This window comes from Entelurus aequoreus, linkage group LG05 (assembly GCF_033978785.1).
Source record: "Entelurus aequoreus isolate RoL-2023_Sb linkage group LG05, RoL_Eaeq_v1.1, whole genome shotgun sequence".
NCBI classification, from domain to species: domain Eukaryota; kingdom Metazoa; phylum Chordata; class Actinopteri; order Syngnathiformes; family Syngnathidae; genus Entelurus; species Entelurus aequoreus.
This window is the reverse complement of record NC_084735.1, coordinates 23,061,730-23,076,218: the sequence shown is the minus strand read 5'-3', so window position 1 is coordinate 23,076,218 and position 14,489 is coordinate 23,061,730. Positions and strand designations below refer to the sequence as shown.

At 37.5% G+C, this 14,489-nt stretch overlaps 1 protein-coding gene across 4 annotated transcripts in view; it reads left to right on the top strand.

Moving 5' to 3' along the window:
• The window catches only part of col11a2 (collagen, type XI, alpha 2), a 92,141-nt gene that overhangs the window by 39,509 nt on the left and 38,143 nt on the right, over positions 1-14,489 (top strand). For all 4 annotated transcript variants that reach the window (XM_062047441.1, XM_062047440.1, XM_062047438.1 and 1 more), the window contains exon 4: positions 11,662-11,823. In XM_062047441.1, the coding sequence (XP_061903425.1) occupies positions 11,662-11,823 (162 nt within the window). The remainder of the gene's footprint in view (positions 1-11,661; positions 11,824-14,489) is intronic.

The window sequence follows — 14,489 nt, the reverse complement described above, 5'->3', positions numbered from 1 at the left end:
GCTTTGTGTGTCCTGGTGCAGACCTGTTGGTTCCACTTGGGCGTTGCGGTGTTAGCGTCCACACTCCATTCCAAAACGGGACCACGCGGTCTCGGTGCTCCAAACCGCACGAGACACACACACACACACACACACACACACACACACACATACTGGTTATCATTTAGAATGGGGACCAAGTTTTTGATTATCACTTGTGGGGACCACCCTTTCTACAGGTTGTGGAGGCATAAAAAAATTATGTAAAATGGCCACTGCCCAGTTAGCTCATACACGTCTTTAAATCTCTGGATTGATGAAGTAATGTGCTGATCATTCTTACTGGGGAAAGAGTTAATATGGTTCTTGGGGACCAAATTTAAATAATTTTGCATAATTCACACAAATTTGTACGTGACTACTGAGGACCATTTAAAAAAAAAAAAATTTAAAATTTAAATAAAATAAAAAAAAGTTCAAATTAAATATGACATGACCCTCAGAATACAGCACTACAGCTGTCCTCTTATAAGAAGTTCCACCACTTAAATGTTAAAGCAAATCCTGAATCTTCTGTGACATTACTGAAAACTGCTATTTACCAGTAATGAAGTTGTCTGCCACTCCAACTATTTATCATTTAAAAAGGTTTCCCTTTAGGGGACCTGTTTTTTTGTCCCCATACCGTCAGAGGTCCCCTAAAGGTGACTGTGTAAACAAAGCGATGTCCCCATTAAGTAAGCATTGCCAGAACACACACACACACACACACACACACACACACACACACACACACACACACACACACACACACACCTAGTGGTTAGAGTGTCCGCCCTGAGATCGGTAGGTTGGAGTTCAAATCCCAGCCGAGTCATACCAAAGACTATAAAAATGGGACCCATTACCTCCCTGCTTGGCACTCAGCATCAAGGGTTGGAATTGGGGGTTAAATCACCAAAATGATTCCCGGGCGCGGCGCCGCTGCTGCCCACTGCTCCCCAAGGGGATGGGTCAAATGCAGAGGACACACCTAGTGTGTGTGTGACAATCATTGGTACTTTAACTTTAACTTTAACACACACGCACACACAGAGAGTGGCTGGTGTAGGACGTGACAGAACAAAATTACCCCCCTGGCTCTGCATTGATTGATTGATTGAGACTTTTATTAGTAGGTTGCACAGTGAAGTACATATTCCATACAATTGACCATTAAATGTTAACACCCGAATAAGTTTTTCAACTTGTTTAAGTCAGGGTCCAGAAGTGTTAGCTTTAGCATTAGCTTCAATTTTGCAAAGAAGCTTTAGCATTAGCTTCAATTTTGCAAAGAAGCTTTAGCTTTAGCATTAGCTTCAATTTTGAGTTTCTTTTATAAAACCTGCTGAAAGCAATTAAAGCAAAATGGCAGAAAAAAACCCATCATAATTCACAGTATTTCAAGTCACACCAACGCTTCCGACTGCATGCATTTTTAATTTTCATCGTGTATAATTTGGCTTGATTTTCAGGCTTTTTGCGTGTGGGTTTGCAGGTGATTTAAATCATTGGTTTTGTGCATACAGTACGTCCCGTTTGCATGCAACGACTAAATGTGAATTATAACCTGCACTTACTGTAATGGTCGCGCTCGTGTGGTCGCACGCAGCCACTTATTATGATGAGGAGATGCGACACCGCATAAAAGTCTGGAGGTTGTCTTTTATTTTTTTATTTTTTTTCAATATTCCCATGCCTCCTTGGGGGCTTGACAACAAACGTTTTCATGTTCCTTCAGCTTCTTTGTGAGGTGGTGTCTTAGCTTGAGATACCTGTTGCCCCTGTCTGTTCCAGACATCTGTGTGTGTATGTGAATGTGTGTGTGTGTGTGTGTGTTTGCTTGCGTGTGTGTGTGCGCGTGCGTGCGTGCGTGCGTGCGTGCGTTCATGGGTCGTCCTCTCTCACAATGTGGCGGTTGTGAGGAGGTGAGAGGTGAGAGGTCAGCATGTCAGCTGGAGTGTGCGTCTGGTATTTGACACAGCCGTACCACGAGAGCAGGGGTGTCCAAACTTTTTCAATTGAGGGCCACACACGGAAAATTCAAAGCATACAGGGGCCATTTTGATAGTTTTCATTTTCAAAACCCATACATACATATATATGTATATGTATATATATTTATGCATATATATACAAATATAGAAACACATACTGTATATAAAATGTTTAAAAAACAATAAGTCGTATATAATTACTTTTTCAACTTTTTTTAAATTTAACAGGTCTATCAGTCAAGACAGTTATTTTTTTGATTTATGCCTTTTTTTTTCAAAACCCTGTTTTTTTTAATGCAAAATACAAAAATATGCAATATTTCCCCCAAAAAGATTATCAAAGATGAATATTTTATGTAAAGTAATTGCGGCCTTAAATTCATAGCAACATTGATTTTAATTCATTATTATTTTTGGAGTCATGACAGTTTAACTAAATAAATCCCACTAAAATCCTTGGGGATCCAAAAGGGTCCCACTTATTAAAAAAAAGCTAAGAAATAAGTCACACTTTTTTTTTTCACTTTCAACGGTTACGTCTCGAGATCAACTTCAGATCTATCTATCGATATAAGATTTTATTTTTTTTTAATATTTTTGTTTTCTGACATTTTTGTCAAAGAAAACTTTTATATGGCAAAGACACAATCTATGCAATATTTTCCCCAAAAACTATTTCAAAGTGGAATATTTGATATGAAGTAACAGGTCAATAATTCATAACAACATTGGTTTTAATTAATTATTATTTTTTGAGTCATGACAGTTTAACAAAAAACAATCCCACTAAAATCCTTGGGGTTCCAAAAGGGTCCCGCTCATAAAAAAAAAGCTAAGAAATAAGTCATACTTTTTTTTTCACTTTCAACGCTTAAGTTTAGAGATAAACTTCAGATCTATCCATCGATACACTTTTTTTTTTAAATGTTTTTGTTTTCTGACATTTTTTTCCAAGAAAACATTGATTTTTATATGGCAAACACACAATCTATGCAATATTTTCCCCAAAAAATATTTCAAAGTGGAATATTTGATATGAAGTAACAGGTCAATAATTCATAACAACATTGATATTCATTATTATTTTTTGAGTCAAAACAGTTTAACAAAAAAAAATCCCACTAAAATCCTTGGGGATCCAAAAGGGTCCCACTCATAAAAAAAGCTAAGAAATAAGTCATACATTTTTTTTTTCACTTTCAACGCTTAAGTTTAGAAATAAACTTCAGATCTATCTATCGATATACGTTTTTAAAAAATGTTTAATGTTTTTGTTTTCTGACATTTTTTTATAAGAAAACTTTGATTTTATATGGCAAACACACAATCTATGCAATATTTTCCCAAAAAATATTTCAAAGGGGAATATTTGATATGAAATAACAGGTCAATAATTCATAACAACATTGATTTTAATTCATTATTATTTTTTTGAGTCATGACAGTTTAACAAAACAAATCCCACTAAAATCCTTGGGGATCCAAAAGGGTCCCACTCATGAAAGTGAAAAAAAGATGTATTACTTATTTCTTAGCTTTTTTATGAGTGGGACCCTTTTGGATCCCCAAGGATTTTAGTGGGGTTTGTTTTGTTAAATTGTCATGACTCAAAAAATAATAATGAATTAAAATCAATGTTGCTTTGAATTATTGACCTGTTACTTCATATCAAATATTTCCCTTTGAAATATTTTTTGGGGAAAGTATGGTATACATTATGTGTTTGCCATATAGCAATCTAAGTTTTATTGCACAAAAATGGAATAAAACAAAAACATAAAAAATAAAAATAAAACATTGACGGATGTATCTGAAGTTGATCTCGAGACTTAAGCGTTAAAAGTGAAAAAAAGATGTATTACTTATTTCTTATCTTTTTTAACGCTTAAGTCTCGAGATCAACTTCAGATATATCCGTCAATGTTTTATTTTTTATGTTTTTGTTTTATTCCATTTTTGTCCAATAAAACTTAGATTGCTATATGGCAAACACACAATGTATACCATATTTTCCCCAAAAACTATTTCAAAGTGAAATATTTGATATGAAGTAACAGGTCAATAATTCATAACAACATTGATTTTGATTAATTATTATTTTTTGAGCAATGACCGTTTTAAAGAATAAAAAACAGCCTGCATGGCAGCTTTGTGTTATTGGAGTCAACATTGCAACTTTTTCTCATTACATTCCACATTTTTGCTCTTTTATTCCACTTTTTATGTTTTCTGTTTTTAATAGTATTTTTAGAATGTGCCGCGGGCCACTAAAATATTAGATGCGAGCCGCAAATGTCCCTCGGAGCCACACTTTGGACACCCCTGCACCAGAAGAAGGGTTGCACACGTACACATACTGTACATTTGGTCACATGCACACTGCTTAAAGAGTACAATATTTGCTTTTTTTTAAGTTTAACGTTAAAATCCAGCTCTTATTGCTCTCTCTAGTGGTATCAAAAGCTTTTTTTGCCAGCTGGTGTGGCATGTTAAGGGTCCGATTGCCTCAGTGGACGGAATAAACATCTTTTCACAATTACGAAAGCAAGTCAGACTATTACCATACTTCGGGGATTGGATCACGTTTAAACTTGACCTCTCAAACTAGCGCCAAAAAGGCTATTTCTTTCTTTATGAGGTGGCGACTTGTCCAGGGTGGACCCCGCCTTCCGTCCGAGTGCAGCTGGGCGACCCCAAAAGGGACAAGCGGTAGAAAATGGATGGATAATTTTGATCAAATTATGCTTTTTTTTTCCTTGTGGTGCTTCAAAAGAGTTTCATTTGAACAGCAGGGGGCAGTAGTGTGCAGAAACAAACCTTTTGGAAAGGTGTTGTTTTTTGGGGGTCAGCATGGGCACCATGTATTACACTACCACAAGGTGCCTAGTGTGATACAGTGTGGTTGTCTATGCACTTTTATGTGCACGAAAGAGTAACGTCGTTAACAGGGTAGCTACAAGGACAGTAGAGAGTATGTGTATGTGTGTGGACGCCTACTTCCTGGCTAATTAGCCACGTGCTAATCGACCATCTGTGAGCGCTTATGACGCCGCGCGCAGAAAGTAAAGGTTGCTTTCGTCTTTGCGTCCCCGCGTGGGCCTGGCCTACCGTGGTGTTGTTTTAGCGGGCGTGATGGCGGTCCCGCAGGCAGGAAGGGCTTTTTACCGCCAAACAGAGCGCCACATTGTATTGGCGCTGCAGGCGGGGGTGCAGGCTGCAATCTGATCCTGTTCCCTGTCATCACACACACACACACACGCACACACTCCGTCTGATAGCTGTGACGTTCGGAAGGCACACAAAGACTTTTTCAGCGTCCTCTGATGATGTCACGTCTTCCAGGATGCTGCTTTGAACAAAATTGGAGGCCTGTCCTTTCTCTTGCTGCGCCCCGCAACGTCAACTTGTGGACGCCGCCACCAACTCTGAGCGCGCTCACTGTCATATTTGAATTTGAACTGCTCCCCAGTCCAAACGGGCCTGGACTGAAAAGTCTTTAAACCCCATCTTGTCTCATTGTTAAGCTTACCAGTTTACCTCTCGGTATGCTTTTTCTTCCTCTAACTTCCATCTTTGAGTAAGTTCACCACCTGAACTTGAACTATTTATTTCCTTTTTTTTTTTTTTTTTTTGTTCTCCATAAACCAGCAGCCATAGTAAAAATAATTTAAGTGAGAACGTGAAGGAACCTCGCCGTGTGAAAGTGGACATTGGCAGTGTGTGTGTGTTCTGGCAATTCTTACTTAATGGGGACATCGATCTGTTTACACAGTCACCTTTAGGGGACCTCTGACAAAAAAACAGGTCCCCTAAAGGGAAACCTTTTTAAATGATAGTCAGATCCTTTCTGCAGATGCCTAAGTGATTTTTAAAACATGTTTACTGGTTAGAAAATTAATTTTCTTTGAAAAGTGAAACATTTGTTATCCTGGCATTAATAGTACTGTGATTTAGAGATGTACGATTATATCAGCCTACCGATATTATCGGCCGATAAATGCTTTAAAATGTAATATCGGAAATTATCGGTATCGTTTTTTTTATTATTGGTATCGTTTTTTTGTTTTTTGTTTTTTATTAAATCAACATAAAAAACACAAGATACTGTGTGAGTGTGTGTGTGTGTGTGTGAGAATGTGTCTGTCTTTGTCGTCTTACTTGTTATTTGATTGTGCCATATGTCCCTTGTTGGTGTGACCTGAGTGGGGTGGGAGGGTGGGTCTTGGGTTTTAAGGGAAAGGGTGTGAATAATTTTCTGACTTTAAGATTGTACTGTTTCGACTTGCACTTTTTTCTGTCTATTTGAAAATGCCAATAAAAAAAGTTGGATTAAAAACACAAGATACACTTACAATTAGTACAACAACCCAAAAAACCTCCCTCCCCCTTTTACACTCATTCACACAAAAGGGTTGTTTCTTTCTGTTATTAATATTTTGGTTCCTACATTATATATCAATATATATCAATACAGTCTGCAAGGGATACAGTCCGTTAGCACACATGATTGTGCGTGCTACTGGTCCACTAATAGTACTAACCTTTAACAGTTAATTTTACTCATTTTCATTAATTACTAGTTTCTATGTAACTGTTTTTGTATTGTTTTACTTTCTTTTTTTATTCAAGAGAATGTTTTTAATGTATTTATCTTATTTTATTTTATTTTTTAAAAAGGACCTTATCTTCACCATACCTGGTTGTCCAAATTAGGCATAATAATGTGTTAATTCCACGACTGTATGTATCGGTTGATATCGGTTATCGGTTGATATCTGTATCGGTAATTAAGAGTTGGACGATATCGGATATCGGCAAAACGCCATTATCGGACCTCCCTACTGTGATTCTGTATGGTATCCATCCTTAGTTAAAACTAATATATTTTTCCAAAAACAAAATCTGGTTTAGGGTTCCTTAGGATGACATTTTCATACAGCATGATTATAAAACATTAAAGTATGATTCACATTCAGAATTTTCCATCCTTCTATTTTTGGTAGTTGGAGTTGCAGACAACTTCATTACTGCTAAATAGCAGTTTTCAGTAATGTCACAGAAGATGCAGGATTTGCTTTAACATTGAAGTGGTGAAACTTCCTATAAGAGGACAGCTGTAGTGCTGTGTTCTGAGAATCATGTCATATTTAATTTAAACTTTTTTTTTTTTTAAATAGTCCTCAGTAGTCACGTACAAATTTGTGTGAATTATGCAAAATGATTTACATTTGGTCCCCATGAACCATATTAACTCTTTTTCCCCCGGGGTCCCCAGTAAGAATGATCAGCACATTACTTCATCAATCCAGAGATTTAAAGACGTGTATGAGCTAACTGGGCAGTGGCCATTTTACATAATTTTTTGTATGCCTCCACAACCTGCAGAAAGGGTGGTCCCCACAAGTGATGATCAAAAACTTGGTCCCCATTCCAAATGATAACCCAGTATGTGTGTGTGTGTGTGTGTGTGTGTGTGTGTGTGTGTGTGTGTGTGTGTGTGTGTGTGTGTGTGTGTGTGTGTGTGTGTGTGTGTGTGTGTGTGTGTGTGTGTGTGTGTGTGTGTGTGTGCAACAGTGCAGCGCCTGTAGTCCCGTCAAGGGCCGCTTGTTTCAAACACAAGCAGAATCCTCACACTGAGTCTTACTGTACCTGCCACGTGCGGGACGCGCCGTGCACATCGCTTGGCTGCTGGCCCGGCCCCTCTGAAAGGCGCCGTTGTCCACCTTGGGGATGAAATATATATCACGATACTGTATATATTTCAGCCTCCTGCGATAACGATATATATATGACGATATATTATTTGGTATACATAAATGATAACAGAACCATTTCAAAATGTGCTACAAATGCTCCTGATTTAGCCACTGACATATGTGGTATCATCTTGTATAATTTCCCTTTCCAAACAACTCCCTAATTTATTGTTAATATCTGGTTACTTTCTGTTGTAACATGTTTCCGTCTACACTCCTGTTAAAATGTAATAAGTAGGGATGTCCGATAATGGCTTTTTTGCCGATATTCCGATATTGTCCAATTCTTAATTACCGATACCGATATCAACCGATACCGATATATACGGTCGTGGAATTAACACATTGTTATGCCTGATTTGGACAACCAGGTATGGTGAAGATAAGGTCCTTTTTAAAAAGATTAACAAAATAAAATAAGATAAATAGATTTAAAACATTTTCTTGAATAAAAAAGAAAGTAAAACAATATAAAAACAGTTACATAGAAACTAGTAATTAATGAAAATGAGTAAAATTAACTGTTAAAGGTTAGTACTATTAGTGGACCAGCAGCACGCACAATCATGTGTGCTTACGGACTGTATCCCTTGCAGACTGTATTGATATATATTGATATATAATGTAGGAACCAGAATATTAATAACAGAAAGAAACAACCCTTTTGTGTGAATGAGGGAGGTTTTTTGGGTTGGTGCACTAATTGTAAGTGTATACTGTGTTTTTTATGTTGATTTAATAAAAAAACAACAACAAAACAATGATACCGATAATAAAAAAAACGATACCGATAATTTCCGATATTACATTTTAAAGCATTTATCGGCCGATAATATCGGCAGGCCGATATTATCGGACATCTCTAGTAATAAGCACTTGTTCTTCTATTGTTTGGATACTTTAAAGCAGGGGTGTCAAACTCATTTTAGCGCAGGGTGCCGGACGGGTAAAATCATGGCATAATAAGTTAAAAATACAACTACGACAACTTCAGGATTGTTTTCTTTGGTTTACTTCGGCCCAAAATAAAAAACAAGCGCATACTGAAAATGTGCATATCACAGATAATCCTCCTAACAGAACACTTCAAGTTAATTGACATTTCTGAAGAAAAAAGTTGGTTCAGTTTCACCATGAAGAACACAATGAACTTAGACTTAATCTCAGTGTATGTACAAAGCGTTTAAACATTAAGTCACAAGCCATCTCGGATTGAACAAAAAAACAAAATAAAGCGAAAAGTAAAAACTACCGTATTTTTTGGAGTATAAGTCGCACTGGACGAAAATGCATAATAAAGAAGGAAAAAAACATATATAAGTCGCACTGGAGTCGCATTTTTGGGGGAAATGTATTTGATAAAACCCAACACCAAGAACAGACATTTGAAAGGCAATTTAAAATAAATGAAGAATAGTGAACAACAGGCTGAATAAGTGTACGTTATATGAGGCATAAATAACCAACTGAGAACGTGCCTGGTATGTTAACGTAACATATTATGGTAAGAGTCATTCAAATAACTATAACATATGGAACATGCTATACGTTTACCAAACAATCTGTCACTCCTAATCGCTAAATCCCATGAAATATTATAGTCTCTTACATGAATGAGCTAAATAATATTATTTGATATTTTACGGTAATGTGTTAATAATTTCACACATAAGTCGCTCCTGAGTATAAGTCGCACCCCCGGCCAAACTATGAAAAAATCTGCGTCTTAAAGTCCGAAAAATACGATACCTCATTTTTCATTTCCACTGTTCACATTCTTTAAATTTGCACAGAAGCCAAAGAAGACAATCATTTTCACATAATTACATCAATGTGCCGTGTCTCATGCAGCATATTAAGTGGGGTTATCAATTGTTTATTTTACTCCTGTTTGTTTTACTTTGGGTCGAGGGGGAGGAGTCACAGCCCCGCTTTACCGTGTGCCTCTTGCTTGGTATACTCGCTCGCCCCGCTATAAACCATTTGCTTGCCTAACAGAATTGCTATTGCGACATCCAGTGGACACTTTTAGAACAGCAGCTTCTTTAATTTAAAAATGCAGCTAAATTTTTACACTTAGCAAACTCATCTTGCAGGCTGGATTGAACCTGTTTGCATGTTTGACATCCCTGCTTTAAAGTGGGTTGTACCACAAATGTGGGTAAAGATCCATTACCAAGTAGTTCTAGGGGCAGTATGATACTGATTGAAATTGTCAAGATCATTGAATGATGACGTTTTTTAATCACAATTATAATCAGACAAAAAACACAATATCACTTACTACTAGGGTTGTCCCGATACCAATATTTTCATACTGGTACCAAGCTATATTTTCATACTTTTCAAAATAAAAGTTTCATTCTTGGCCTTTCATTAAACATATGGTTCTTATTGCACTCGAAGAACAAATTTAGAAGATTTTTTTTTTTTTTTTTAAAGGCAGTTGGGCTTTTCTTGTTGCATTTAAAAAACAATTTACAATTTTCTATATTACACATAGTCTGCTGTAATCTTGGATTAGGTTAGAATAAAATATAAAGCTTCATTGACGTTTTATTAAATGCTTCATGTATATTGTTACCACTCCTGGTCTGTGCTTTAAGACAAATACAATCATTAGTAAATACTAAAATCCGTACTATATCTAAAAGTATGCAGATGGCACATGTAACAGGTAAAAAAAACACATTTGTTAAAGATAAAACACAAATTGTAGCAATTTGTTACAAAATTCAGTCATTTCCCTTGCATTAGTTTGCGCTATGTAGGCGGTTTGGACTCCGCTAATATTTGGCATCAAGCCAACCAGCTGTGTGCGCGTCTACATATCTACATGTGCACAACACGAAAGCTAGTTAACAACATTACCTTTAGACTTTTTGTGCAGGTCAGGATTTAAAGCGCAGGTGGTCTTGCCACCTTTGGCGAGGCATGTTTTAAAGCACTGCTTGCAGCTTGGCGCTTCTGTGCTTAAAGCGTTACCTTATTCGACAGTTTTGAAGCCCGAATATCTCCATAGTGGGCTTCACGCACCCTGAAGAATTGCCTTTATTTGCCAGTTTTCCTCTCCTCACCATTTCTGCTTGTGCGCGCTGTGAGTGTGTGCGCGCTGACACACTCAACATGCTCCTCGGTCTCAGCGACGTCAGCGCAGCACGGCAGCATGCGGATGAAAAAAAAATGCCGGTATTTTTCAATGGCAGTTAATTGGTTCCGCGGTACTCTATTCGTACCAGTTTACAGTACTTACTACCTTTTAATTACATGTACTATTTTGTGCAAAATGAAGTCAATAGTGCAGAATAACGCAACATCAGCAAAAATTACTCTGATTTAATTCCTTTGTTTTTTTCCCCTTGAAGCCCTTCTCTGTCCAGTGACTTCTTTGCTGAGTTTGTAAACAACAACAAAATAATAAAAATACAATCTAATCACTGTAGTACCGATTACATATTGATACTATACTCGATATCGTTACTGTGGATATTTGTATAGCGGTTAGCTTTGCTTCTTGAATCCTCCTACTACTGTATTGTAGCATGTTTAGCTATTTATCATCCTCCAGTGATAATGATATTTGTCAGCAACTTAATTTGTTTGTTCCCTCGCACTGTGGAGGGACATTAGCCGCTAGCTAGCTAGACATTACATTGAGGACGCTGTCAAATTTGCGGGACGCAACGTGTCACCATCAACATGCATTATCTCGATATTACGACAGTATTAAAATCGCTATCGTTGGCCAAATTGATACGATTCATATTGTGCAACCCTATCCACCTGCCACCTAACATGGTGTCACGTTGTTTAAGATGACTGGTTTGTGCACATTTGACCTGCAGAAGGCTGATATAGCACAGTGATAACGTTTTTGTCTGCTTCCTCAGACCCGGTGGATGTGCTGCGGGCCATGCAGGTTCCCTCTCTTCCCGAGGGCGTGAAGAAAGTTCCGGGCTTCTGCACATCCCGCCGCTCTAGCAGCCCTGACCAAGCCTACCGCATCACCAAGAAGGCCCAGATCTCCGCCCCCACCAAGCAGCTCTTCTCAGGTAAGCCTCGCGTGGACGTGAGAACGCGTCAACGCATAACCCTTCGCGTTTACGATGAAAATCCCTGAGCACGGCAGCCTGCAATCATCATTACCGTTTGCACATGCGGTTTAATTATGTGTTGTCTCGCACACAACTTGAAAAAAGTGAGCAAACAGAAGAGAGTTGCATTTTTGTGGCTTTTTGGCTGCAAGACCAACTGAGATTAAAGTGATCCCATCATCCTTTGCTGCTATTTACTTTATTCTGTTCTGAGACTTCATGTGTTCTTCTTTAAAGTACCAGTAGAGTGGAAAAACAAGTTGCATCTATATTGAAACTATTATCAGATATATCTGAATTTTGAATTCCAATGTTTGCGAATACATAGATATGATTAAAATAGTATCAATCTCTGGAGATTCCTGAGCCATTTTGAGAGTTAATGATGAAGCCAGTCACGTGATCCGGGACGTAGCTTTAAGAACCACTGATCCCTTCCCCATCAACAATAATGCAGACTTAGTGGGAGCCAATGAAGATGATCCAGAAACTTATATTTTTGAGCCTGAACACAAAGAGGATGAGCAATAAGTTTTAGAAGCTGAGTGCTAAACAGATGCAGCTACATTGAAACTGTAGTGGACTGTCCGAAGTTAAACAGCAACAAAAGTGAGTTTAGTACAAAAGGTTTATTTACCCATAGTCAAAAAGTACAAAGTTGGATTGAGTTGCTCATGCAGACAAACAAACGTCCTCCGGAGGACTCAAGAGTCAAGCAATCACCCATAGCCCTTGTCACTTGGCCATTTTATCTGTTTCCCCATGCCTCAAGGTCCTGTTGTTTTCGACCTGTTTGTTCCGCAACATCCTTGAGTCCCTTAGTCATAATAGACAATCAAAACATGTTGTAGAATGGTCAGACCGACTCTATATTCATCTTTTACCTACATCTGGTCCTTCAATGATTTAAAATAGAAAAGAATGAAACGAGCAGACATTCTTGACAGACACGAAATATAGTTCAAAGGTCAGAAATTCCACTACAAAAAACTATAGCATCAACAGCATAGCTAGGTGCTAAACATACAAACTAATCATGAGAAACCAAGCACACACTGTACAACCTCCACTTTCGCTGGGATATCTACCGACGGGACGCTCACATAATCCTCCTGTTTAGATGAAAAATTAATCACAGTCCTTAAGAAGGGATGTAAAAAAGTTGCCGTTTTTGCCTTCTCAGGGGATGTCAATGTCGGTCCGTGGCCACATTTGTCTACTACCAAGTGAGAGATGCTTGCATTTTAATCTAGAAATTACTTTTTAGCAAGTTTAAGACGAAGCTGAAGCAGCCGTCGGCTCAGTGTCAACAACAGCAGCGTAAGCTAGCATTAGCTCACTGCTATCAATGCGCCGCTTAAAATAGTCCGTCTGCATTGGCACTTATTAAAACAATATCACTCATATTTGGTTAATTTTCAGGTCACAACATGTAAATGAAATATTGTTGGCAGTTTCCGGATGTTTTTAGAGAGTATGATGAGCGCAACAGAGGACCCTCGATCTGTTTACTCAATTTTTGTCTATTTACTTGCGATTTCTAATGCATAAAAAAAGCCAAGCAAATGCGTTCTTGTGTTACATAAGGATTGTGAATGATAAACAGCACGTCTCCTTCCAATTTTTGCGTATTTCCAGTATGACTGATCTGATAACATGGTCAGAGTGCAGAAGCGTTCCTCCAGTATTATACAATCTACGGAAATTGACGAAGATATTCAGGGTGGAATATTAAAAATGGCAGACTGAATTTGTGGCATTTGTGATGTTTAGATGGTATTTTCACATACTTTCTGTATTGTTATTTGTAAACAATTGGATGTGGTTTAATGGATACGATGAAACACATTTAGGCATATTAAGTCAACTTGTTTTTACACTCGACTGGTACTTTTAAATAGCAACCAAAGATGATACTTTCTCCCAATAGTTAAAATCTACATGGTGACCCGGATCACCTCCAAAATGTAATCACTTGTTCCTTACCAAAATTTGCCCATAACTTTTTGTTATTTTTATGCGCCATATTACAAATACACTTTCCCACCACATGCGGCAGTAATGACAGCATTAAACAAATAGAAAAGTATAGAGCAGGGATTCTCAAACTGTGGTACGTGTACCATTAGTGGTACATGGGCTCCATGTAGTGGTACAACTTTATTAAAATACAGTGTTTTATTTTCTTATATTTAAACACAGTGTTACTGTTCAAACTGTGTGTAATGTTACAGTGGCCATTTTTTTTGAAATATATTTGTTAGATAAAACCTTTATCTTATTTTTAATGAATACTTAGCTACTGTAATTTAATGTCGGTCATTATTGTGGTACTTGGAGAGCCAAGTGTTTGCCGAGGTGGTATTTGGGGAAAAAAGTTTGAGAACCACTGTTCTTTAGCTAAAGTCATAGAGAAGTTTCTTAAGTGCAAGAATTATGACTAAAGTGGTGAAGCTGTATTTTCATTTGCACTTAAATGTTATGTATTTATTGTAGCACAACGTAATTGGATGTACATTTATTTTTTTGTCACTTATTTGTGAGTCTCTTCTTATGCAGTACATTTGGTTAATACTTACTTTTCCAATCAGCCTGACCTAAGCCCAAGGTTTATGTGTTAAATA